We start from the raw sequence: 27,679 nt of genomic DNA, 5'->3' as shown, positions 1-27,679 counted from the left end.
CTTCATGCGTTTGCAGTAGAAAGGCGCTCGCTGGCGTTTGTTCATCTTAAAGTGAGAGTATTGTGAAAGAATTGTCGAGATAAATGTTTATTCATTAACAGTAGTTATGACTGTATCAGAAACTGACTCATATTCAGGGATTGTGTGTAAATGTATTTTAACAAAAGAACAATTATAATGTATGCGTCTTTCAATGTAATCTGTATTGATTTTGCCAGAGTTGTGCTGCTAAACTCAATATGCAATACTGTGTGTCACACGACGGTTTTAGAAAGATACGATTGGAAATGAACTGAAATCTGCGTCTTGTTGTCTGATTATTTTTTGTTTATTTTGGATGATGAACTTCTGGAATGCATAGCCTCCTTGTGTGATCTACGACTGTACATACATGTATATTCATGTAAATAATAAAATCAATATTATGTGAATGATACAGTTTATGGAAATTATTTATTTAAGCAATTAATTAAATTACGTATACTTAATTACACTTATTGTGGTAGTTGACATTTATTTTCCTCTACAGGTGAAGGAATCACTGACAAAATGATTATGATAACATGATGTTACTTTATAAATGACGGTTGTATTTTTAAAACGCACGTTTTTTTCACTTTGAACGTTCGCCTTTGAACACGAATTAATTGATCAATCGAATATTAAATCTACTACGGCGGTATTGTGATGCTTATTAGTTACACATAAATCATATAAAGGGCAACTTCTCCGGATGAAATTAAAACAAATAGTTCGGAACAAACTAATAGGAAGTTGATATTGTGTGTAAATTCAACAGTTTGTCACAGCGTCTGCGCTGGTTCAGAATGCAAAGCTTTGCATATAATGTTAAATACACAACGTCAATTAAATCAGTCAAATGCAGTTCGGTGGAATCAATGCGCTCAAACTGGACTGAAAGTGTTGAGAATCCACAAAACAAAAGAGAAAGTTCATGCAAAATACATTCTAAGTGTTCGTCGGCACAGCGTGTGAACATCTGAGGCGTTCAATAAGGTGGCGTGAAGATGTGAAGTGCCAAATAAACTTCTCGGCGAATAGCAGGACTTCTGGGAGGAGCCTGGCAGCCAAGAGAGTGAGGTACACTCTCTCAGCATTTCTCCTGAGCCAGCGAGGGATATGCGCTCTTTCCATGCTGGAAGATTGAAAGATGCTGAAAATCAAAGGATCAAAGTAGTGAAATTTAAAAGAAATTTCGCCAGAAATGGATTCAAGTCTAAACGGATAAACCTAAACTCCTTGTTTGAGCCCCAGGACGAGTGATTGTTCTTTTCCTTCTGGTGAGTAAAACATTTCTATTTTTAAGTGAGGGTTTATTCAAATTTGGTAAATGTAGCCTATTAGTGTTATTTATGACAGCTTGTTGACATCAAATAGGCAAGTTTGCTTAACAATTTTGAAAAATATGCAAACATCTTCCAAAGTGTGCATTCTTTTATTGTGATAGTGATACATTTTATTTATTGAGTAGCATTGTACTTTTGTCTGAAATATTCCCACAGTAGTGCAACATCTAAAGACAACTGCTCTTAGTTAGACCTTCAAATATAAAGCGACTTGCATGATCTTGATAACATTTTATTTGTGGACACAGAGTCTGTCTCAAAGGCTGCCCCTCTGCACCGCCAACATGCCAGTTCTGGACCAAGAGCCCTCTAAAGGTTTTGGAGGGAGAGATGTAAATATATACTATACCAGCGGGTAAAATAAGTATTGAACATGTCACCATTGTGCTATTGACATGAAATATTCACCAGATGTCAGAAGTAAGAATGTCAGAAGTAAGAATGTCAAGAATGTCTCGGTACATTTTTCCATTCATCCTTCAATTATATGAAGTTTGCCAGTGCCGTATGCTGAAAAACAGCCCCACACCATGATGTTCCCACCTCCAAACTTCACTGTTGGTATGGTGTTTTTGGGGTGATGTGCAGTGCCATTTGACCTACAAACATGGTGTGTATTATGGCATCCAAAGAGTTCAACTTTGGTCTCATCTGAACAGACTCTATTCTCCCAGTATTTCACAGGCTTGTCTAAATGTGCAGCAAACTTTAATTAATAGACGAGCTTCAACATGCTGTTTCTTCAACAATGGAATGTTGCGTGCCTACACAGGCCATGGCGGTTGAGTGCATTACTTATTGTTTTCTTTGAAATGATTGTACCTGCTCATTCCAGGTCTTTCTGAAGCTCTCCAGAAGTGGTCCTTGGCTCTTGGACGACTCTTCTGATAATTCTTTTCACTCCTCTGTCAGAAATCTTGCGAGGAGCACCTGGCCGTGGCCAGTTTATGGTGAAATGATGTTCTTTCCACTTCCGGATTATGGCCCCAACAGTATCAATTAGTTTCAGAGAAATAAAATGAAGCTGCTAGAATGGCCCAGCCAATCAGCTAACTTGATCCAATAGAAAATCTATGGAAAGAACTAAAGATCAGAGTTCATAGAAGAGGCCCACAGAACATTCAAGATTTGAAGTCTGTTTGTGTGGAAGAATGGACCAAAACCACACCTGAGCAATGCATGCGACTAGTTTCTCCATACAGGAGGCGTCTTGAAGCTGTCATTACCAACAAAGGCTTTTGTACGAAGTATTAAATTAATTTCAGTAAGCGTGTTCAATACTTTTTCCCTGTGTCATTCCATTTTATTGCACATAACTTAATTTCTGAACTTATTTGTTTGATTTTCTTTGTATGTATGGATTACTTGGGTTGTTACCGACATCTGGTGAACATTTCATGGCAATAGCACCTTTAGAAATATATTTACTGAGAAAAATGGTGACGTGTTCAATACTTATTTTACCCGCTGTATCTACTGTATATATGGATATAGAGTCTGTTTCACTGGAATATGCATGAGATGAATGTTTTACAAACGATCAGTAACATATAATATATAATTACATTAAAGAACACTCATAAGAATTAGACATCAAATTGACTTTTCTATTTTATCAGAATCATTTATGTGCTTTGGTACTTTAATTAAATATTCTCTTTTTCTGAGTCAAGTGAACAATTTACAACTTTGGCAAGCAGCTGAATTTATATTTATAAAAACAATTTAAAAATTGCATGTGGCAGAGGAGACTCTGAAGTTTGACATGTCCCACACTGCTCAGGGTCTTCCTAAGCTGCCGCTCCCCGCTCTGAAAGACACACTGGACATGTACCTGAGGGGTATGACCCACCTGCTCACAGAGGAACAGTTCAACAATACCCGACATGTGGTGCAGCAGTTTGGAGCACCTGGAGGAGTGGGGGAGCTACTACAGAGCAAACTCATGGAGAGGAGGGACAACAAGGCAAACTGGGTAAATAAAATCATGTGGTCATAAACACACAATAAAGGTGTGTGCAAGTAATTTCAAACAAATTGTTTTCAGTGACGCTAAGCATTATAATGAAATGTATTTGATCTTTAATGTTAACATTGTTTACAAATAAACTGCATTTTGTGTGACTATAAATACAATTATGTGTCTGTTTTACAACATTGTTTACAAATAATACTGATGTAAACAAACCCTTCACAGATTAGGAAAACATGAACTGACTTGCAGAGTCAGTTTGTGTAAAATCAATATTAAACTATGTCCGACTGTAGGTGTACGACTACTGGCTGAATGAAATGTACCTGAACAACAGACAGGCTCTGCCCGTCAACTCCAGTCCTGTGATGGTCTTCCCACAGCAGCACTTCAAGGCTCCCATGGACTCTTTAAGGTGTGAGACACTGCACAACGGAGACAAATGAGGGAAACCTCAGGACAGATCACAGAAGCGCATTGTCACCCAGTTGTGAAACTGTGAAGGAGGAAGCTGAAATTGCCATGTATTATAAAAATCAAAAATGTACCACTTGACAGGCCATTTTTGTTTATCAAAGACATGAGAAATGAGATTGGCTTTGATTGGTTATTGCAAATTGAACACTTCCATGCTATACATTGACAGATAGGGTCATTACCCAGAACACCTTGAGGGCTGCGAGGCCAGGCCAGGCCACTGGTGGCATGGTTAACAGACAATGAAGGCAGAGGTTTGGTTAACTTGGCATTGATCTGAGACTGACTCCTTTACCAGATGATCTACATGTAGCATTTATACTGTTAAGTGTAATACAGCTACACAAAAACAAGGCTAAATGCAGGGAAATATTAGCACAGAGTACAGAGAGTATGAGAAGGAGAGACCAAGTACAACATGCGTGTGTGTTTTGGGAAGTATTTTACAATTTAAATGTTTTTTTTTCCTAGGTTTGCTGCTCACTTAATTTCTGGGGCTTTGGAATACAAGACTCTTCTCGATTCGTAAGTTATTTTTCAATGAGAGGACAAATGAACTTGAGATATTCAATCACAACAGAATCATTTATCACATATGATTCATGTGTAACTGAAATGCCTGACAAAGTAATGTACGTTTGTGTGTAGACGTGCCCTGCCTGTGGACTGTGCTCGGGGCCAGCTGGCTGGAACTCCTCTTTGCATGGAGCAGTACTATCGCCTCTTCACTTCCTACCGCCTACCGGGGCCTGAGAGGGACACACTGGTGGCCCAGGAGAGTACCGTGATGCCAGAGCCTGAACACATCATTGTGGCTTGTAAAAACCAGGTCAGACACAGTGAAAAAAACAAATCCAAAGTTGTCATAGACCAGTTTATCAAAGTTTAACAATTACTAATTGTAATAAAACAGAATTATCCTTTAAGTCTCTGCTGCCCTTCAACATGCACATCCTACCAGATATCAGAAACAATTCTCCTGTGTGCTTCAGCCTGCATTGTATATTCCCAGCTAATATTAAAATAAGACCTGAGGGACGAGTGCACTGAAACATCTACTGTCCAACCTGAACCTCTGTCCAGTTCTTTGTGCTGGATGTGGTTATCAACTTCCGCCGACTGAAGGAAAAAGACCTGCTGACTCAGCTGGACAAGATCGCCAGGATGGCTGACAGCGAAGAAGAGCAGCTCCCACCTATTGGGCTCCTCACTTCAGATGGACGGACAGAGTGGGCAGAGTCTCGCAGTGTGCTAATGAGAGGTACGAAACTCTTTTAAGTCAGGTGGATCTCAGTGTTTCCAATTTGCCCCAACAAATTGACTTTGTTTATGCTCTAGAGTCTACTAACAGGGACTCTCTGGACATGATTGAACGTTGTCTGTGTCTGGTCTGTCTGGATGACGCCAGTGGGCTGGGGCTAAATGACGCAACAAGAGCCATGTTGATGCTGCACGGCGGAGGAGTGGCCAAGAATGGGGGCAACCGCTGGTACGACAAGCCAATGCAGGTTAGTGAGCACAGTGAGCTAGTAAGGCTACTTTTAATGTTGGCCTCCTTCGCATGTTGCACACTGTCCCTCAATGTTTTAAAGAACTTGTTAAACAGTTAGAGAAAACAAGAATGAAGCGAGGAATGTATGTAAAGATGGGATCTCCTTAATTAGCATGAACTTTGATGGAGATGTTTTGATGAAGAATTCAAATGTCTCGAATGAATTGGCTTTCTTTTTTAAAATGATTTCTTCACTGCAAATTAACTGAATCTTAGATAATCAAGCATTGCAGTTTGGTTCAATGAGAAAGTACCACTGACAAAAGCATGACTGTGTCAGTTTGTTGTAGGAGCTGACGGCTGCTGCGGAGTTGTGTGTGAACACTCAGCATTTGAAGGAATTGTCCTTGTGCAGTGCACAGAATATCTGCTCAAATACATGTAAGAAATGGAATGTAAAATGTGTGTGCGATATGATGAGAAAATCCAAATAAGACTATCCTAAAACAAACATGCCAATTGATATAATATTCTCATGTGAAATTAGGATTGGAAGCCCATCAAAGCTGGTCAGGGCGGCAAGTGTGAGCGAGCTGCCTGCACCACGCAGGCTCCGGTGGAAATGTACTCCAGAGATTCACAAACTCCTCGCCTCTTCTGCTGACAAACTACAGAGGTGTGTGTTTACTCTAGTTTCTGTGAAATCAAATATGTGAGTAGATGCTTTCAGCTTGTACTGCAGCAGGGTGTATCCTTATTTGCTCAGACAGGTGAAAAATCTGGACATGAATGTCCACAAATTCTTCGATTACGGGAAAGAGTTCATCAAGAAGCAGAAGATGAGTCCCGATGCCTACATCCAGGTTGCTCTTCAGTTAGCCTACTACCGGTAAGAAAGAGATGATTACAACAGGACTGATTCTCATACGTCACATTAACCCAGAGCACCAAGCTACAAGGCTTTGTCTTTGTGTCAGATGTCACGGCAGAGCGGTGTCAACCTATGAGAGTGCTTCTATTCGGCGTTTTCAGGAGGGCAGGGTCGACAACATCCGCTCAGCCACACCAGAAGCTCTGGCCTTTGTCAAAGCAATGACTGATGGGAAACTGAGCACGAACGTAAGATACATAGTGTCCAATTTAAATGAGATTGGCAGTTGTCTTTGCCTTTTTGAGAGTGTGCTTCGATGTTCTACTTCAGTCTGTTGATGAACTTCAACATGATAACTATGTTTACAAGTAAAGGGATTTAATAATCTAGCAATTGACTCATTTGTTTACATCTCCAGGATACGGAGAAGATGGAGATGTTACGAAGTGCCATAACCGCGCAAACAAAATATACTATTCTGGTGACTATTCCCTAACCTCAAACTGATTTCTATGACAACATTGACTTTACTTGCCAAAGAAAACACAATAACATATGTATTCATTCTCATTTTCAGGCTATTACAGGGATGGCAATAGACAATCACTTACTAGGACTACGTGAAATTGCACGTGAACTGAAGATGGAGAAGCCAGAAATATTCAAAGACGAAGCTCATCTCATCAGTAATCAGTTCATTCTCTCTACAAGTCAGGTATTGTCATCTGATTTTTAAAACATTAGACTGAAACTATATTTAAATCAGAAATATCAACCGATTTTACACATGAAGTTCAGTTTACTCACTACAAGGAGTACTGCTCAGCCTGTGAGCTTGTGGCTCTACAAGAAGCTTTCTAAAGTCTGAAAATATAACATCATAAACTAAACAAACTTACGGGACGTTGCGTACTCACTGAGGTGAGATTTTGCAGTAACGAATAAAATGAGCGGTGCAGTAATAATCTTTCAAAGCATAGAGAGCAGAGTCAATGAGTACAATTTAACAATTTAATGCTTCATCTCTTGTCACGGTGTAGGAAAGCACATTGCTATCGCCATATATGACAACTTAGCTAATTTTTCTGTAACCCATGTAGCATTTCAGCATGGTGGAATTAACTAGCTGGCCAGCTAACTAGCAGACAGCTGGCTAATTTGCTAATTCCGTCATGCTTTAATGCTACACTGGTTACAGAAAAGGGGGCCGTACAGCGGACTTCTGGCCAGTGGCAGCGCTGGGTCTAACTCTCCCTCCGCCTCACTCCCCATCGTTACTGACAAGGACAAGCTACCTAGCTAACTAGCCAGCCATCTCTCTGGAGCTGCGTCCGGTCTCTTCCCGGCGAGCTGCAACTGTACTTTACTGCCCCACTGACGTGTGTTGTCACCAAAACAATGAACAACAATTGCTTTGTTTTTTTAATCTAATAAAATGCTCAAAGAAAACAGTCCAATGTCTACTCCTATTCTAGTTTTATCTGTCATCTAATGTTTTGTTGTATCGGACCAAAAGTTCGGAATACAAAAGATATTCTAGAATGTAAGAACAAGAAAAACTTCTTCAATCGTCTTCATTTGAAAACCTGGAATCAAATTTTTTGCATATTTGCTTGAAATATGACAACACGACAAATCAATTAACAAAATAGTTGGCAATTCATTTTCTTTTAATCGATGAATCGTTGCAGCTCTAAATGAAAGACACTGCTGAGTTGCATAATGGGAAGTGTAGAAGCCAACATTTTCTTGGAGGTATTTCAGGGTATCTCGGCCTCAGCTGCTTTAGCTTTGATCATTAATTTCTTACTAAAGCGCAAGATATGGCCTAAAAGCAGTATTTGAACACACTAGTTAAACTGTCATTAGATCAGTACTAAAGGATTTGGTCTTCCCTCAGGTTCCTACTACTGTTGAGATGTTCTGCAGCTACGGGCCGGTGGTTCCAAACGGATATGGAGCGTGCTACAACCCCCAATCAGACCACATTATCTTCTCAGTGTCCAGTTTCCGCGAGAGCTCGCAGACATGTTCAGCAGAATTTGTCAAGAGTCTGGTGCAGGGACTCCTGGACATGAGGGATCTCTGCAATAGATGTAACTACGGCTCCAATCCAGCGCAGCAAAGACAGGGTCAGACCCTTGAGACGCACACGCAGACAGACACAAACTGGCCAAACAAAACACCTCAGAGACCAACTGACCTGACCAAGAATCAGCAAACACTGCCGCAGATTCTGCTGAAGACACCAGACCAGACTAAAGTGGAGGCTCAAACCCAGACTTCATCACAGGAAGAGGCACAAGCTTTGAAGAACGGAAAAAAATCATAGGGAACTGTCAGTGCCAGTGAAAATAGTGGTGATGTGATTTTAAGTGTATATTTGTGCTGTCACAATGTATTCCTGGAGTCGTTCACAAAATATGCACTGTAACTGTGATACAAAATGTTACGTAAAGCTGTTCGTTGTACACTGTAAAATGTATGACATGCTGATGGTAATTTACTTAGAGAATATTAGAGGTGTTTGGTTATTATAGAGGACATTTTCTGTTGTCACATACAAAAAAATCAAGAAACGTCTGTCAAAATGTGTAGGTTAAAAAAAATAAAAAAATCAAGCTGAGCTTTTGATTGTTGTTTTGCACTAAACTGTGATGAATCAGCCAAAGAAAAGAGTAAATATATTTTTTGGTGTGAAGCAAAAGTAGTTTGTGAGTTCTGATAAATTACTGATCGTCTCACTATATGTCAACTTGCAAATAGCATGCTGCTATCTCATGATTTTCTGAAGATTAAGGTAACTTTAAACTAGGATCTTCTATGCAATTTCAATGTCTATAAATTGTGTCTAATGTACCAACAATACATGTGCTAATAATTACATGTCTAAAAACAAAAGTATCCTTTTATAAAATCATTCTGAGTTCTGTATTCCATAAACTGGAAAAAGCAACTGGCAAAGATTTTAAAGGGATGCTGTTTAGCTTATCAAAGAATGTTAAGTGTGATAAAAAATGTTTATTTGTAAATTTATGAAAAGAAGATATCGATTAAGTTATTTATTTTTGTATCATATAATTTAATGTTACGTGTAAATGTAAGTATAAGAAGTAAGTATATCAAACTTACTAACCAGAGGTGATCACTGTGTTAATGACCATCCAATTGTATTTATGAAGTACTGTTGAAGATTAAAAGAAAGAAACCTAAAGGCTTGTATTCATTTTAATGTTCGCAGAGTAGATGCATATCAATACCATGTTTGAGTTTTAAATAATCAGATTCTGCTTTATTAAAACACATATCCGCCACATTAACTTATACACTGAGCATGCCAGCAACTGCTCTGAATTGATGGACCAGTTGTATTATGGAATCAGGACGTCCATTTGATCATAAATATATCATTTATTTTTAGCAAGTTTTCATAATTATGACTTCTTAAATTACGTATTTATTTTTACATTTTGACAATGCACATTGATCAACATCTGCAAATGTGTCAGTATTAACCAAAACCCTTGGAATTATGGCAAACAAAGAGTTCGTTTAAATACAACCAGCATAGTAAGTCATATCATAGTATCTTATTTGTGATATATGGTTATAATAAAGTTTCTTATGGTGAAAAAAAAGTAAAATCTGAGTCTTAACTCTTACAGTATATTGACTTATAATAATGTTGATATTTGATTTATCGTAACATGTCATTTAGTGTTCTACTAAAGAACTATTAGATCACATAGCCTTAAAAAATAATATTTCAAACTTTTAACAAGAGGAGCAAAGAAATCCTTGGACAGATTTCAGAGAGGTCATGTTTGCAACAGGTGCATAGTGTGCAACAGTAACCCAGGTGAGGTGACCACAACAAACAATGCCGAAAAACGCGCGGGTGACTCTTTGCAATGGACCTTATGAATCCAATGGAGTAGTAGAACACAGGACCTTCCGCCTTCAGGGTCTTCTGGGTATGTTTCTTTGCTAGTCCAACAAGGATACCAGCATGTTGTGTCTGTCTTGACTGTTTTAAGTGAGTTCAAACAGTGTCCGTCCAATATGTCTGCAGCCGCTCTGAGATCGCGCGGGCACCAATGCGTCTTGGAAAACACGCGCGAGTGGAACATGGTGGAGCTCGTGGTCAACGGGGAGATCGTCTTCAGTTGTAATGTAAAGCAGCTGGAGTTTGGTGAGTTTAGTTAGCTTTGACCTTCGACCGAAAGCGGAGACTACGTGTTACGTTAATGTGATATCACCGTGTGACGTTAAGCAGAGTCATCGTCTGAAAACCTATTCATGCTTTTTCTCTGTAGGTGGAGATGGAAAACTGGACCCAGTTTGCAAAGAGGCTGTTACTGCTGTGGAGAACGCTTACTGAAGATAACAGAAATCATATATACAATATAAAACACTCATGTGCATTCCGTTCTCTTGTTCAACAACCCAGTCTAGTAAGACAACAGTTAATTTGTATATAAATGCACTTATTGGTTGTTGTTTTTCAAATTATTATTATTATTATCACTGCATTACTTGCTAATCCGGTGGGCCGGTCTTTTTTAGAGGGGCATGTGTCACCCATCGCATATTCCAGGGTCATGATTATTTCATGTTTTTATTCCTAAATTATATTTATTATAACAAACTAACTGACACACAGAAAACCTGGCTGTATAGTTCCAGCATATGTTTACAGGCTGATTTCTGGGCAAATTCTGCCATATGAAGTCCATTGTGTTGACTTTACTAAATGACAACCTGGGAGGTGATACTACATACATGATGCCGCTAACAGATTTCTGTCCTGCTGTGTACGTACACTTTTTCTGAACAACAACTACTGTATGGAATAACAGTAAATGAAAACAATAACACAGTAATAGAGCAGAGTCACACAGCCTGAAAACTGACTCTAATGTCGGTCACACAGCAAAATCTATCTCAAGTCTGCTGAAACAAGACTGGTCTGATTTGTTCCGGACCAAGTCGTGTGTAGCAGCAAAACATCTGAGTGTATTTATAAATTTAAAAAAAGAATGTATGAATTCTCACTTTAAACTATTTTAAGTCATTATGTTAAGCATCATCTGCAACCAAAAATCATGACCAAGCAGGTTATTCAACTTAAATATAGTTTATTGCATATTTTATTGCATATCTCTTAATGCCCACGACAATATGTGGACATTATTTTTTCATTAAAAAAAACTAACACACATAATCCGTCTTTAAAATAATTAGATATGTAAAATTACATCTGTGCATGGCTTATGTTTAAATATCCCAGTTGAAAGTGAAAAAAGGTAAGCTACAGTACAGCGAAACAGGAAACATAACATTTCTAAACACAGTGGTAACTAATACCTGGGGATTTTAACGTGACAACCAAGTGTCAATATTGCTCTGAAAGCATCCAAAGCTTTGCTGTATTTATGTGTGTGCATCCCTCAGCCTCCAAAGAGGAAGCTGAGCCTTATGTCCTCAATAGAAAACATGGCTGCCAGTCGCTGTGGCAGCTGGCTCACGTCTCCTGGTGAAGTGAGGTGTGACAATAAATACACACTCCTTCACTAACAGCTAAGGTAGCCAAAACAAATACAGGCACTAAACCTACTGATGTGTTAAATTTCAAAACAGTCTTCATACCTGCGATATGTATTTCTTCATTCATTGTTTAATTACACCAGTTGGTGTTTTGTGTGTGTCTCATTGCTTCTATTACTCATCTACAAATATCAATACAAAAATGAAGCTTTACTACTATCATATACTAGTATTCAGCATGGCGGCAATACAGTACTAAAGCTACTCCAATAACCGTGATTGTCACAAATCTTGATTTTGGTGTGTTATTAGGGGTACAAAGAGGGTACAGTTGCTACTTCACCACATAACTGGGTAACAATTCTGTGACTTTTATTTGATGTTTGTATTTTCTTTTATTTTGAAATGAAGGTGTTGTAGCACGGTTGAGAGGCTGGAAGTCTTTGTGTCTGGTTCTCTTTAGACAAGGCTTTGTGGTGCATGCACACATATAAGCCCTCATACAGTAAATGTCCTGCGATGAGTAGTGTTCATTGAATAAAGTGCAGATCCAGACTACATGTGATTGGACTGTAAATGGCCGATGACAGATGAGGTGTTTTGTGTGGAGTGTCCCTTATCCAAACTGAGGTTAAAAGGACAAATGGTTATAAAGGGTTATTTGAGGCTACACCAATCAGAACGACTTGATTTTACTTGCATGGGACATGGTCAGAGCACAACAGTTTGTCGTTCTATCACAGTGTTTGGGATACTCGCGAGGCCCCTGGGAAGACTAGTGCGTCCAATTTGTTGTTGTGCTTCATGATGCTTTTCACATCATAGTTGTTGCAGGTCGTGAAAGACTGCAAGCTATTATTGATCGGGTTTGAACAATGATCGCTTACTAAATCTGACATAGAGAGCATCTCAATAAACATAAACGTTGTGCCGTCTGATCCAGGAGTAGGTCAGTTAGTGCTGTCGATGTTTCTTTCCCATAAGATTATTACGGGTTGAAACTATATTTACTAAAAACACTATGCTCCAGATTGTCACAAAGCTAAAAGAGTTAAAAGCATGCCAATTTGCACTTAATTTAAGACTTAATAAATAGACCATAATGGTTGGAGATGAAACTGCACCTCCAGTCTGTTTCTCGCTCCAGTTCTCAGTTACAAGTCCTTCCCATGGAAGGCGCTCAGGTTGAACGCTGTGTCCATGAACCTCTTCAGCTCATTCAGGTGGGTGGACTTGTTCCCTGTCGCAGGAGCAGCTGCAGGGTCCCGTCCCACATACCTGAAATAAAACATTGAAGGTTTGTCACCGGATTATTCCAATTTACCTCTGTCATGAACAAATCAGGTGACAAGTGAACATAAACCCTTACCAAACTGGCCTCCTGTTGGCCACCACTGTGAGTAAACGTGGCCGGACGTAATCATAGTACCCCATGTTCTTGTGCTCCTCCTGACACCAGACCAGCTCAGCATTGGTGTATTTCTCTGCCTCTGCTCTGACCAGGTCAAACGGGAATGGAGAGATCTGAGGGGGGAGGTCGAAGAATAAGTAGACGAGGAAATGATGACATTGTATCACTCTTTTTTTCAAAATTCAGTGCATGGCATGCGCTGAGGGGTTAAACACCTGTTCAAGTCTGATGATGGCGATGTCTTGCTCCAATTTGTGCTGTTTCCTCTCTCTGGCCAGTTCATAGTAGACTTTGCCAGTACAGAAAATCACCCTCTTCACTTGATATGGGTTTTGACTCGCAAGGCCCTCGTCTGGAATCAACCTTTTGAATTTAGTGCCTGCAAACATCGAATATGATATGTAACACAAATCCAGTCCACCAACATTTATGACAGATGTTTACGTCACATTTTACTGAGACAAAGTAAAACACCACCTTCAGCGAGCTCATCAAAACTGGACCTTGCATCAGGGTGCCTCAGCAGAGACTTTGGAGTGAAAATGATCAGCTGTGAAAAAAAAAAAAAAAAAAAGGAAAACGTTTCCGTCAATGACAAACAACAGATTGATTCTATCATCCGTATCTTTTTTTGCACACTTTGAAAAAAATTCAAGAGAAAAAAAGTTTTTATCTCTTTTCACGCTAATTTGCTGCCACCATACAGCACGCAACATCAGCATTGGGAAAACAAAACATTTCTTTAACAATCAAGTAAATAAAACCCTTTGTGCTCAGTCGACCAAATCCAGAGTTTTTCATAAAAAACAAACAATATAATCCCCAATTGGCCCCCTCGCTAATTTGCTCAGGAAGTCATTTTCTCATGCTTCGTAAAGCATTGCATTTATGTGCAACAGGGGATCAGTTAAGACATTCACTGTGGCTGAAAACTGTGAGAGACTGAAAAAAGAGCTGTGCATATACACAAAAGGAGAAATGCTTTACATCCCAAAACTTTATACCCAAACTAGCTCTACTTTAGAGGTTTAAATCAGGTTCTGCATCTTTCTGAAAACAGAGATCCTTTTTGATATAGTATTGTATCATAACATAGTAGTTTTAATAGTTTGTCTCTTATGATAAAGCAATGAACAGATGTGAAAAGGACATAACCCCAGTTTGTGCCTCTTATGTTTTCATATTTGAGACTCTTGATTTCATTCCAATAACAGACATGACCCACTCAAAGATAAATACAAAGCCCAAACTGCTTTTTTTTTATGTCAGCAAGGAAATAAGGAATTGCCTTTTATATATAGTCTTGTCAAATGACCATCTGGACGTTTTCTGGTAGTAGGCTTACTGTACGTGTGTGACTTCAATCTATGCTGAATTTCAAATGTAAAATCAATAATTACAAAACAAGCACAAACTGGAGCTAATTAAGACACAGAAAATATAGTAAAGACGATGTTACACTTTACCGGTTTTCTGAATGGTAGCAGAATCTGCCGTCTGAGCACATGACAGTAATTAGCAGGCTTTGAGCAGTTTACCACAATCCAGTTACAGTCGTACAGCTGCTGGACCTCAAAATCTCCATTGAACTCCTTAAAAAAAATAAAAAAAGAAGAGTTACAAAAGCATTATAAAGGTTATTGATTCTTGGTTATTGTGTTGGTTGCAGCCATGGTTTTTTTCTCATAATTTGGCAGGATATGCAGTGCATGAGTGCATCAGTGTACACTCTCTCACTCACACACACACACACACACTGAATGTTAATCCCTTTGTGTGCTCCCACTAATAGTTTGATCAATATCCCATTTGAAGATGAATCTGGTAAGCTTTTGCTGATACAGCCTGCTGTGGTTACCTCCTTGAATGTTCACTCATACCAGCGCACCCTTGGGACATGAGTTACTGCTGAGTACCAACTCTTTGGAGGCCATAATGAAGAGACTTTTAAACTCTAGAGAAATTGGCAGTCATCACTTAAGCCATCACTTAAGTGGTCATGACATCAGCATAGCCAATAATAGAGGAAGCTATTGGATAACTGCAGGTCACTGTGTGGTGGCTTAGAGTTTTTGCATTTGGTAATGATGTTACTTAAATTGGTAACCATTAGAGCCATAATGTAAATTGCACAAGGGAACATACAGGGAAGTGATCGGGATCGTCTTTGCTCATCTGCAGGAAACGTTCAGGTCGAGCTGATGAATGTTCTGGGCCCTGAGGACAGAAGAGAACAACAGCATATAACACATGATGACAAAATGGAAGAGGAATAACACTAAAACATGTATTCCAAAAATACCCAAATTCATCTTTAAATACTACAGAATGACATCATATAGACTGCTTTGTTTTCCCTTCTCACCATTCCCTCCATCCCATGTGGCAGCAGTAGGACAATACCATTGTTGCGGACCCACTTGGCCTGACCCGGGCTGATGAACTGGTCAATGATACACTGGGCTGTGTTGTGAAAGTCTCCAAACTGGGCCTCCCAGAGGATCAGAGCATTCGGACTCGCCATGGCGAAGCCAAGCTCAAAACCTGGAGTCACATGCATCATTATATGGAGCTACAGAAAATGACGTATGAACTAAAGCATGCTGTCTGGCTTACCCAGCACTCCATACTCTGATAAGGAGCTGTTGCAGACAGTGTAAGGAGCCTGGTCGGCCCACAGGTGATTCATGGGAACACAGGTACGTTTGTCCACCTCTTGGTCATGCAGAACATGATGACGGTGGCTGCAAAACATAAGGGAGGCAGAAACAGAAAGGACTGAAACAGGCATAAAGAAACAGAACTACAGCCATGCTGTCGGCTCTGTGAGCTTGTACTTAGTTACATCTGTGGCTTGAGCTAACATGCTTACAATGAAAATGCTAACAAGCTAACTGTCAGCAGTTATGATGTTTACAGTGTTAACCATCTTAGTTAAGTGTGATAGCATGCAAACATTAACACAGCCATTTGGATTGATCCTTTGGGGACCTTGACAAGCCATCCAATAGTTGTTTCCAGCCCAGATCAAAGTGGACTGACTGACCAACAGAAAGACATTACCATCACATTTAGCTGAGATGAATTGATAAAGTTGGATATAAACAAAAACAACCACACAAATCAATTTAAGAGGCTGTGACACATGTTGTATGGAAAACGGATTTCAGCAGGGCTGAAACACATGATCATTTTCATAATTGATTCAAAAATGTTTCAAATATTTTTACTTGATGGTTATTAATTATTGCTTGCATAAATAATTTCTCCACTAGTATTTAAAGTAGAGGACAAAAACAAAGTGTAGTATTTATAACAGCGGTCCGATATTGCCATAAAGGATTTGCAGGACTCTTAAACTGTCTTAAATGACGATGGTAAAAACAACAGGGTAAAAGGATTTCTTAACAAGGTTCTTAACAGAGGAAATGCAGGGTGCACACACACACACACACACTGCACATAAAGGCGCTTCATGAAGAGTGCCCTCCTCTCTCCTCATCTTCAGTCAGTATGAGGAGTTGTACAGGAGTTGATGGGAGCAAAGAACCAAGCGTTCTAGCAGTCCACTCGCTCCCACTGCAAGAATCAGCCTTCAAAACCAGCACGATCAGACAATCACTTACACCCCTTTAACATCACTTTAATGACATCTACACACACACACACACACACACACACACACGCACACACGCGCACACACACACACACTGCGAAAGGTTATGTAACGGCCAGGCGGAAGAACTGCAGGAAATAACCAAAATCTATTGATTATTATCTTGAACATGATATATTACCACCTTGAAGACTAGATAATCATGATTTGAGTGCTCTGAATAACACCACCCATAATTATGGACTAATGAAGGCATATAATGTACTGCATAATTGTTGGGTTTGATCCTTGATCCACATTCGTACATACACTTTCTGTTCAAGAAATCTTCTGATGAACGAACAAAATCGAGAGCATCCAGCATTAATTGAGGTAACGCACATAATTTCACGTTTCATTTTCTCGAACCACTTGCATGCAATCCAAAGAGGAACCAAAAACCTCACGAGAATGAGGTCTTTCTCTGGGATTGCCTCATAAACTGTGTGCCCACTCCTCTCTTCTTTTATTTCACAAACACAAAAACACACACACTTCCTCTGCCTGGGGGCCCCATTAGTCAGGGAAAGGGGTGCACAGCGCACGCAACCCACCCAAACACGACGAAAGAATCCATTAGTGCACGCTGTTACGTACATCACAGAAACGCAAACAGACCCACTCGACTGTAACATGCCAATATGCTCAGCTCCTAAGAACTGTGAAGGGAAACAGAGTAGCGGGGGATGAAAAAAAGCAGTAAGAGGTGGTAAAGTATACCTGAAGTTCAATGAGAAAGAAAACAAATCACACAATGCGGACTCTCACACGGAAGAGGATTTAAATGAACAACAGGTGATACGGAGATAAAGGGTGGAGTATTTGGCTGCTGTCATTTTTGTCAGCCTGGCAAATTACCCTGCTGGAGGGGACAGCGGCTGGGAAGAAGTAGATGTCAGTGGTAAATGCGAGGCAGGAGAAAAAGCCCCGTAGCCTCTAGTTAGTTAGTGTGATGTATGTTGCTGTGAGCTGAGAGAGAGGGGGGATGGGGGTTGGGGGGGGGGGGGGGGGGGGGGGTGTCAGTGAAGATGGGCTGGTGGAGAAATGATAGGGGACAGATGAGACAGAGACAGGCACAGTGAAAGGGGGAGCTGGTTTTGTTCATGTGTCACTCGTCCCTCCATACCATGACAACACCACGTGGGCCTCACAGTTCCCAGGAGACTGTGCTGACGTCTTCTGTCTGTCAGACACCCCCCCCCCCCCCCCCCCCCCCCCACAATTACTCAATTCACTATTTCCAGGTGATTTACCCTTAATGTCCAGTCAGGCAGGCTGGCCCCAACAGACTCAACAAATGAGCCAATTTTATTTCAAAATAATACATTTGGGGCAATATCGATTCAAGTCATTGTTAGGCTGGGTGGTTAGTTGAAATCAATATCTCAATGTTAAAAATATTTTCCAACAACGATCCAGTGTTGTACATTAAATTAAAAAATTTAAAAAATGCTTCATGAGTAAACAACCCCTTTTATTAATTTTGGGCAACACTTTTTTAGTTTGATTTTTTAGATTATTATTTTGCCATTTTTGCCTTTATTTAAGAGAGGATAGCGTAAAAATGGGCGAGAGAGGGAGAGAGGGGGGTTGTGACATGCAACAAAGGTCCCGAGGCCAGAATAAAAATGACGATGCGGTTAAATTACGTCATGCGCTGTAATCATTCGGCTACCAATGCGCTCCAGACAACACCTTTGTTGAATTATGAAAAGATAATTCAATTTCATCTCGATATGATTTAGCTCTAAGTTTGTTTAGCACCAATTAGCAACACGCCTTGTAAGGAAAGACAAAGCTAATGTGTGACCCAGTAAGTGAGTTCATTCAGCGAGTGACGAGACAATGACTTCACAAGGACTCTCAAGCTATAAACGGTAAAAATCAATATTCCTAAAATGCTCTGTTTATTCACTGGCTACACTTACTCTTTCAGTTGGGTTGACATGGACTCACCTAAAGGTGCCCCGCTCTACATCCTGCCCACTGAGTCGTACATGAACGCCATCTTTGAGAAGGGAACCAAAGGCCATGTACTCTCCTAGAGCCCAGTCCATCTGCCGATTCTTCACCAGGTCAGCTCGGCCACGCAGGATACGAGACACACCTGGAGAACACACACACACACACACAAACACACACACACACACACACACACACACGCACAGAGACAGACAGATGAACAAAAATGAAACCAAGGGATTTCTTAGGAGAGCACTGGGGAAGCGAGTGTAAAACGTAATGGACTGACGCACTGTGTCATAAATAACATAAAAACCCTTGTGGCAGGCTTAATAGTTATAGTGTGCGCCAAATCAGCTGTGCAGGCTAAACACCTGCTGTTAGGAAAGGATGTGTTTACAGGTGAACTCCTTTAATTGACTTGATATCATCCCTGCAGACAACAAATTAAGTAATCGTGGCACTGAGGTTTAAGTGTTTTAAGGATCTTGATCATTCGGCAGTTTGTATCTCGTATCCTGCAGTAATGTTCGTCTGTCATTGTGTAGATTTCTAGCACAGCATATCAGTAGGACTACTGTCATCAGATCAGTCAGTCTGCTCTATTCTCCAGCACAAAGGTACTAAACTCACCAGCATGGATCTGAAAGTCTTCCAGAGGCACTGAGCTGGCTGTCTGGCCAATGTGCTGCAGGACCTCCTCATCCAGTCCCGTGGGGACACAGCTCATGCTCCTGGGCTCTCCCTCAGCTGTGAAGAAATCTACAGAGAGAGAAAGAGAGTGAGACAGCTTCACTCCAGCAGGAACAGAAAGTATCCACAGAAAAGGGAGTCAATCAAAAGATTTTCTTTTCTTAATTTGAATTACTGGATTGCAAAGGAACAATTTACCTGGCCAGGGGGAGTCGAGCCAGTGTCGAATGTGTAAAATCTTTTCATCCTTGGAGCTTGTGTATGCCTCCTCACATATCTCGTCATATTTGGCAACTTCTTCCTGCAACCAATGCCAAACGCCACATATTAACTGATGCACAGTTTAATTACTTCAATTAAAGGACTACAGCTAACCAACACTGTGTGTAAATGAGACAGAAAGAAAGGGAACACGAGAGAGAGAGAGAAATATTAGAGGAGAGAAGTCTCCACCGGCAGTAATGGTTCTGCTTTGCTATATTTCAGATGAGTCCAAATAGCACAACAGAAAACAATGTCCATCAAAAGCCAGGAAGTATTCCTCTGACATGGTGGTGTAAAAAAAAATTTCAGAATGGATGTTACAATCAAAGTTTCTGTTTTGGATGAAGAGCCTGAGCAATTCCATTGAATGGTGCAAGAATCTGAGGTGTATTTCAACTTCATTGAGCAATATATTCTCTATGTGAGGGATTGTGAGGCTAGGTGATTGAACTGAGGCAGTAAATTGAAACTCAAATACAGCACTGCTGGCGCAACATATTTACTCGAAGGCTAGGGTAATATCTGAGCGTGATTTAATGCACTTAGTCCTGCGGATGGTGATGCCAGATAAAACAGTATACAGTAACGGCTACCAATATACAGTATATATATAATAAGAGCAAACAGCATTAGATCACAAACCTCAAATTCCTGCAGTGTCACCACTCCCTCCGCAATGAGCCTGTCAGAGTACTTTTTCAGCACATGCTGCTGCCGACGGATCTGTTTGTACATCAGCGGCTGGGTGAACATGGGCTCGTCCATCTCATTATGGCCAAACCGCCTGTAACAAACCTGTAAATACACACGCAGGAACCATGTCTAAGTGTGCACTTATAATTGTGTTTCCTGATAATCCATTAAGACATGGCTGTGACTAACCAGGTCAATGACCACATCCTTGTTGAAGGTGCTCCTCCACTCTGCAGCCACCCGACACACGTACATGACAGCCTCGGGGTCGTCGGCATTCACATGGAAGATGGGCGCATTGACAACCCGAGCCACATCGGTGGGGTAGGGGGAGGAGCGGGCCACTCGAGGGTCTGTGGTGAAGCCAATCTGAGAGGCAACAATCACACACCAAATCATTGAGAGCCACATGCACATTTAATGAAATCATGTTCAACGAAATACCCATATGTGTTATGACTAACATTGTAAAATATCTTAATATGTCTAAAACAAAACGTTTAACAGTTCATTTTGTTAGTTTTTACTTCAGAGTTTTCTTGGTATAATTAATTTAAACAACAGATTTGTATGAATCAATAAAACGATATGATTACACCTTCAGTTGACAGACGATAGTGAATTATTGTCCAGCCCCAATTATTAATAGTTGCAGAAGTACTAAATATATAGTAGTAACAGTGATATCATTAGTATTAGATTAGTATGACTGCCATAACATGCGAGTACATTACAAAATATATGCATTCTGGTTGTTTAATGTATCAGGTCCCATGACACCAAACACTCCAATACCTGGTTGTTGACCACCACATGGATTGTACCATGTGTGGTGTAGGAGGGGAGCTCACTCAGGTGGAAAGTCTCATACACAACTCCTTGTCCAGCAAAAGCAGCGTCGCCATGAATCAAGATGGACATCACCTGTAAAAAGGACATCATAGACTTAACAGGACACAACGTATCGCTAATGGAAATCTACATTTACAGCCACCAAAAAGAAAATAAGGCACCATGTATCCAGTACAATAAGAGTTACCTTCTTTCCTTGAGTGTCTCTTCTGTAGAACTGCTCGGCTTTGGCCTTGCCCTGAACCACTGGATCCACTGCCTCTAGGTGGGAGGGGTTCGCCATGAGTGATAGAGCGATGTTCTTGTCTGTCTCACGGTTAATCCTCTCGTGGTACATCCCAAGGTGGTATTTAACATCACCTGACCCCTACAGGTGTAGAGAAAGGTTATGAAATAAAGCATCTCCAGAATGCTTTCCTCTGATACTTTTCCACACTGTTCCCTCACCTCATCAGCAGCCTCCAACTTGGGGTCAAACTGACAGAAGATTTGATCCAGGTCCTTACGGATCACGTTGGCCAACACATTCAGTCGACCCCTATATCAAATATGGAAGGGCAAGAATCAGCTGTGTGCACAGATTGAGCTGAGATGTGAGGAAATGTGTTATACACGGTACCGATGAGGCATCCCCATGATCACGCTGTCGATGCCAGCAGCGCTCGACTTGTCAATCATGGTTTTAAGGGCAGGGATGAGCACTTCACAGCCCTCCAGACCAAAACGTTTCTCTGATGACCACTTTCTGGCCAGGAAGTCCTCAAAGCTGGGCATAAAAAAATGTTCAGATGTAGGGTTCACGGATGTTTTTCTGCACAACTGATGATACAGATTACACTGACTGGCATTGATGGTAAATAAAGCGCTGTACAGATAATTATTATGAGAACAAAACTGTGATGGTTTAGAGAACTTGTACTCAAGAATTTAGCTTATGTATTTCAGGACCAGTGTGTGTGTTAATAGGAATGATAACCCTGCAACAGCATAGTACAAGCAAGGATACAATAAGAAGTGCATACACATTAACAATAGACAGATCACTTCTAGGAAACTCCAGTAACTCCCGAGATCATTCATCAAAGATGAAAATTAGCTCACATGAAGAATAGGGTGTTTATCTCTCCAAATATATGCATGTGCAAGAGTTGTGTTAATGTTATGTGAGGCTCTGATGTGAGCTATAACTAAAAGTGAGGTATTGTGCTGTCATCAAAGTGGAAGTCAGTAGATGTTTATTCACTGCTGACCGTGTGGATCTGACCAGACGGGCGAGCAAAGTCCTCTTCTCAGCATTAGTGAACTGCATGATTCCCGGAGTCTCAAATTTCTGACGAATCCACTGACACTGGTCCACGTAGTTAATGAACATGAATTCAACTCCTATGTGACCACAGTACGATGCCTGAAAAAGAAGAGATAAACAAATAGCATGGTATAGTTTTACGGCTCCCCCCCCCCCCATCATTAACACATGTAAACAAATATAATACCTCTAGTCTGCGTATGATCTCTTTAAGAGGAAGAGTGTTGTCTCCTCCTCCGATGAAGGAGGTGGGGGGAAGTTGAAAGCTTTTATCCAAGTCAGACTCATCAAGACCGTAGAAACCTACGATAAACACCGTGTGAAACACAGGTTTGCTTCAGACTTTTGAGACAGAACTAACACGTATTCCAAGTCTTGCCAAAAAGAATCTCCCTCACAAATTATAGTTAAAGTGTTTTTTAAATTATTGATATGTATCAATTGCTATCATGTGTTTGTGCAGTACCACACTGTAGAGGAGGGAAGCTGCCAGCTTACAAGGAGAACTATTCCAGTGACAATCCAAGCATTTTAAATTTAACATTGTGAAGTTTCAGACTGTTGGTGGGCAAAACAAGCACAACTTTTTAACATTTTATAGCCAAAATAATGAATGCATTGATTTGAAAAAATAATAACCAACAAATAAGTTGTTTTGATCATAAATATAATTATTACCTGCAGCCTTAACTGAGGCTGCAATCTTATTGAAAGGGTAGCATAATCACTTTTTGGACTGGACCTTTTTTTATGAATAGGACAGTCATGCTCCCTGCAAACATGCAGCGAATTAACTTACATCTTGATCCAAGTAAATTTGTTTTTGATGACAAAAACTATCGAAAATATAGCTTGGTTATGAAATAAAAACAACTTCCAGGACGTGTTTATAGACAGTACAATAGCAGGACCTGTGGAGATACAGCACCCATATCAGAGGACCCACATAAGTTTCAGTGCTGACAAAGCCCACCTGAGAGAGCTGGTCAAGCTCAAGATCGCAGGCAACATAAGAGGAGACAGGTGCAAATCATATTAGGAACACAGCAAAGACAAAAGGGGCCGAGAATAGACTCTTGTACTATCAGCTGACCAAATAAGGGGCCACGGAGGCTGTCATTAGCTTTCATTAGGGAGCTTTAGCCCTGGTAACAATACATAATGCAACGCTATGTCCTGACACACACTGATAACAGAAACAATGTCTCTCTCTCTCTCTCTCTCTCTCTCTCCTCTTTACTAGCTATTACTGTAGCCTTCGATTGCTTTCAGTGGCCGTCCCGCATCCCACCGATCCTCAGTCCGCTAAATGAAATGGAGAATGACAAGAGCTTGGCCTGAGATTAATGACAGCATTAGGCTGACCAGCCCGTATACTGTACAGACTTGGCGGGGAAACGTGATGGGGCCTTTTATACTGAAATACCACTTACACTCTAGAGTCTGATGATGAGTTCTGCAACCCTGGGTGTGTATAATGTGTGTATAGATGCACATGTATGTACTGTACAAACCCTCAATGGGATAAAAAATGTTATTGTAATTAAGAGGAGGAAACATTTAAATCCAGATATTTCCATTATAAATGACAAATTAAGCTTTTGAAGTAAAACCGTAAATGAGAATAATATGCTTATGACTGAAATATGTAAGCACAACAAGTATCCTGAGGTAATTAGAAGGAAGGACTTCTGTAGTAGGAATCTAATTAGTATATTTACCGCCTGTGGGTTATGTCTATTTGCCGTTAGTTAGGAATGGGGGAGGGAGTTCTATACAATATCCGCACAAAATCTAATACAGAAAATGTACAAGTATTACTGTAGACCTGTATTTACATGACATAACATTTTAACGTGACGTGTATTGTTTAAATGATACAGCCTGTTTTATATGTGTTTCATGGAGCCTATGGTTATGAAACTACTTGAGTAAATGAAAAACTATGAAGATAATCTACTCAAGACATCATGAAAACCTTCTTTTATTCACAATTTAGATTTTTGGTAGTCTTTTGTGATCTGGATGTCTCTGGTATGATTGCTGGTGTTGTGAGGCTCACTTAATTTATCGATGGTAGTGATCAGGTCAGAGGGAACAAAGGAGTCCAAGTCAGCCTCCAGGATTCCCAGAGGGTCTAACTGGGCAACATGGTGACCACGAATCTACACAGAGAGACAGACAAAGATGTGAAGGAGGAGGGAGAAAAGAAGAGTTGAGGAGAATCAGGTAAAGAAAAGAGAAAGTGACAGGTAGGAGAGAGTAAGATTCAGCAAGGGGCTACCATTATGATGCCGAGTGTGAACAGCTGGAGAATAAGCTAACACTCAGCTATAGGTCAGCCTTTCTGAGAAAAGAGCCCCATGGGAGAGCTTTTATGTCCACGTGCGCACACACGCGCGCACACACACACACACACACACACACACACACACACACACACACACACACTCCCACCAGGTTTGCATCAAACTGGGAATAAAAGTGACGCCTTTGCCAAAAGACAGAATTTAATAAATCCCTCAGATAGTTCTTCGAATTAATTTGAGGTCGAGGGGAAATGTTACCTCCTGTTTTGTTGAAGTAATCTCTTTGATATTTCCAGTTTTCAAAAAGCAGCAAGGGTAAGTAGGTTAGAGGTAATCTTGCAATTTGCATAACCTCGTGCAGGGACAAACAAATTGTATATTCCTTTTAATACAAGGACACAGAGTATAAACAGCTTTCATTGCCAGATGCATCTGTTTAGGCAAGTCGAGTGGATTTTGTTTGATGCATTTTTCACACACACGTCGAGTTGCGGCTCGGGGTATAGATGACATCTTAATTCTGTACACAGACACTGCATTACAATTTAAACAGATGCCCATGAGATATGTGATCAATCTTTTAATTTGTGAATAAAATAAATGTACATTATACAAGCTGATAGCTGTGTGTGTGTGTGTGTGTGTGTGTGTGTGTGTGTGTGTGTGTGTGTGTGTGTGTGTGTGTGTGTGTGTCACAGCTGGGCCGGGTGAGTGTGGAGTACCTGGTAGGCTCTAATGAGGCTGTGCACAGCCAGGTGGTCCTCCACCACTTTCTGTGCCATGTCTGGTGAGTGGGACAGCGCTCGGCCCTGGAGCAGAGCGGAAGGGCGTCTCTCACCCGCCTCGCCAGACGGACTGGAGGCCTGGATGTTACGGAAGAAGGTGTCCCAAGACTAGAACACACAGAAAGACAGATCCAGCAGAGGCAAACAGGTCCATCGCAAACACGGAGGAGGAGTATCCCTGCTGCTTACTGACTGCTAGGTTGGAGGATGACAGGACAGAGAAACACTGGACAGGAATCCAAGACATTGCAGCAGTAGCCTCCATTTTATAGATGCCCCAGGCATCTGAGCGACCAGCGCATTTAATAAGTGCCCTTTTCAAGACCAACACTGGCAACAGCAGTTTATGGTAATGTAGCTGCTAAACCCACTCCCACCCAACTCTGTGTGTTCCCTCTAAAAATATCCATTCATGGGCAAAAACACACTCAATTTTACATTGTCATCTCTTATTCTGTAACGTGGGAAGATATGGCACATGTTGCACTATTACCTCGTGGACGTTTTTATGATCCTCCAGCCAGGCAAAGTACATCTCCTCCACATAGCTGGGGCTGCTGACCACCGCGGAGAGAACAGGCCCGGCCCCGGAGGAGCAGCCTCTCCTGGGATCAACCCAGCGCCTGGCCGGGACACCTCCACACCATCGCAGCCACTGACTCCCTCCAACACACCCACCCCTCAGCACACCCGCTAACGCCCGAAACTGACTCATAGCTAGAGAGAGGCAAAGACAAAGTTGGGGGTTAGAGAGTCAACAATGTGTGCACATTATTGGGTTTGATGGTTTATTAAAAACAACCTCTGAATGAGGTATTTCTGAATGTGACGCGTCAAACAATATTTCAGCTGCTTAAATTGTACGTTACGCACAGACGCAGAGCGCATATATCGCACTATAATTGCGCACGTCATGAATGACCTTTACATGCGTATATTTTCAATGGGCTTTCCACTGACCGAAGCAGCGTATAACACCTCTGCAAGACTAAATACGGCCACGTAACGGCCTGCGCGTTTGTTTCAGCGCAAAGTCGCTGCAGCTGCAAGAAGCGCCGCGAACAGCCAAAGTATGACGGTCTGCCGCTGCAGCGTCTACCGCTACTAACTTTCTCACCTTTTCCTGCAGGATGCTTTACACGCTTCTTCAAGCTACAGTGATGAAATCAATGCAGAATCTTTGCCTACTTCATCCTGGGTCTATTTCCCCTTGACCACTAATCCCTCAACGTCAACATAAATCCTCATAATCCCCCCTAGTCTCTGCGTTTCGCGCGGTATCACGGGAAATAGCACAGTGGTTTCAAATGTCACCCACGTTTTACTTCTTTACATTACATTTACCTTAGACTCTTATTGTCATCGCCGCAGGATGTAAACAGGACAGGTATCAGTGAAGGTGACAGATCCGAGTGGCTTGACACGCCCCCCCCCCCCCCGCGTGTCAGGTGGTGCTTCCTGTGAACAGCGAGCAGCCTGCTGCACCCAAAGGTGCTGGTGATGCACAGGTAACGGACCAACACACCATCTCAGGGAAACAGAGAAAGGAAAAGAATCATCAAACTTAAATATCTTTTCATGCATTTTTTTTTTCTTAAGTGATTAAAAATAAAAAAAATGTATTATTGTGTTTGTGGGGTATTATTTGTAACAGCAACCAATGTTATAATCAGACTACTTACCGTACTCTGAGTCCCTGCACACACTTCTCATCCAGACAAGTCATTTTTCCCTCTAAGTTACATCACGCATACGTCTTTCCCCTCAGTGTTAATTATATAAGGCAATTAAACTTTTATAAAGGCTGAACATGAGTCATTTGAGCAAGTGGTTTCAGATTGATGGGCTTCTACCTTGAGTGGGTTAAACAATAAGATAATTGGCCCTCTCTCCCTCCCTCCCTCTGTCATTCCTCCCTCCCCAACCTCTCTGTCTCTCCTCCTCATCTAGAGTTTCATCATTCATACTTGCTGGCACAGAATGGACAGTATTATCAATCATGACAAACACGACCCTGGAAAGG

At 41.0% G+C, this 27,679-nt stretch overlaps 3 protein-coding genes across 3 annotated transcripts; 2 read left to right on the top strand and 1 right to left on the bottom strand.

Moving 5' to 3' along the window:
* Nucleotides 1-1,651: 1,651 nt before the first annotated feature.
* On the top strand, nt 1,652-8,511 carry chata (choline O-acetyltransferase a). Its single transcript, XM_076077337.1, has 14 exons — nt 1,652-1,699; nt 3,151-3,342; nt 3,636-3,754; nt 4,288-4,341; nt 4,465-4,645; nt 4,900-5,077; nt 5,155-5,324; nt 5,649-5,749; nt 5,856-5,984; nt 6,075-6,197; nt 6,286-6,427; nt 6,598-6,660; nt 6,757-6,894; nt 8,080-8,511. The coding sequence occupies exons 1-14, from the start codon at nt 1,652-1,654 to the stop codon at nt 8,509-8,511; spliced, it is 2,070 nt and encodes a 689-aa protein (XP_075933452.1).
* A 1,548-nt stretch (nt 8,512-10,059) lies between these two features.
* Nucleotides 10,060-10,560, top strand: cunh10orf53 (chromosome unknown C10orf53 homolog). The gene is made up of 3 exons (XM_076076761.1): nt 10,060-10,153; nt 10,252-10,371; nt 10,496-10,560. The coding sequence occupies exons 1-3, from the start codon at nt 10,060-10,062 to the stop codon at nt 10,558-10,560; spliced, it is 279 nt and encodes a 92-aa protein (XP_075932876.1).
* Nucleotides 10,561-11,278: 718 nt separating this feature from the next.
* ogdhl (oxoglutarate dehydrogenase L) lies at nt 11,279-27,523 on the bottom strand. The gene is made up of 23 exons (XM_076077201.1): nt 27,001-27,523; nt 26,150-26,373; nt 25,594-25,764; nt 24,625-24,727; nt 22,750-22,865; nt 22,507-22,661; nt 21,876-22,022; nt 21,704-21,794; nt 21,444-21,623; nt 21,200-21,328; nt 20,594-20,773; nt 20,354-20,506; nt 19,646-19,748; nt 19,388-19,516; nt 18,749-18,899; nt 15,754-15,881; nt 15,503-15,681; nt 15,283-15,354; nt 14,604-14,729; nt 13,615-13,687; nt 13,353-13,516; nt 13,096-13,250; nt 11,279-13,004 (listed from the first exon to the last, which is right to left on the bottom strand). Exons 2-23 carry the CDS (start codon nt 26,369-26,371, stop codon nt 12,881-12,883), a joined length of 3,051 nt encoding a protein of 1,016 aa, XP_075933316.1. The 5' UTR covers nt 26,372-26,373; nt 27,001-27,523; the 3' UTR covers nt 11,279-12,880.
* Between the last annotated feature and the right edge of the window lie 156 nt (nt 27,524-27,679).

Source organism: Anarhichas minor, unplaced genomic scaffold, assembly GCF_050575085.1.
Source record: "Anarhichas minor isolate MPS153535 unplaced genomic scaffold, ASM5057508v1 ptg000058l, whole genome shotgun sequence".
In the NCBI taxonomy this organism is placed as follows: Eukaryota; Metazoa; Chordata; class Actinopteri; order Perciformes; family Anarhichadidae; genus Anarhichas; species Anarhichas minor.
This window is presented reverse-complemented; position numbering and strand designations above follow the sequence as displayed.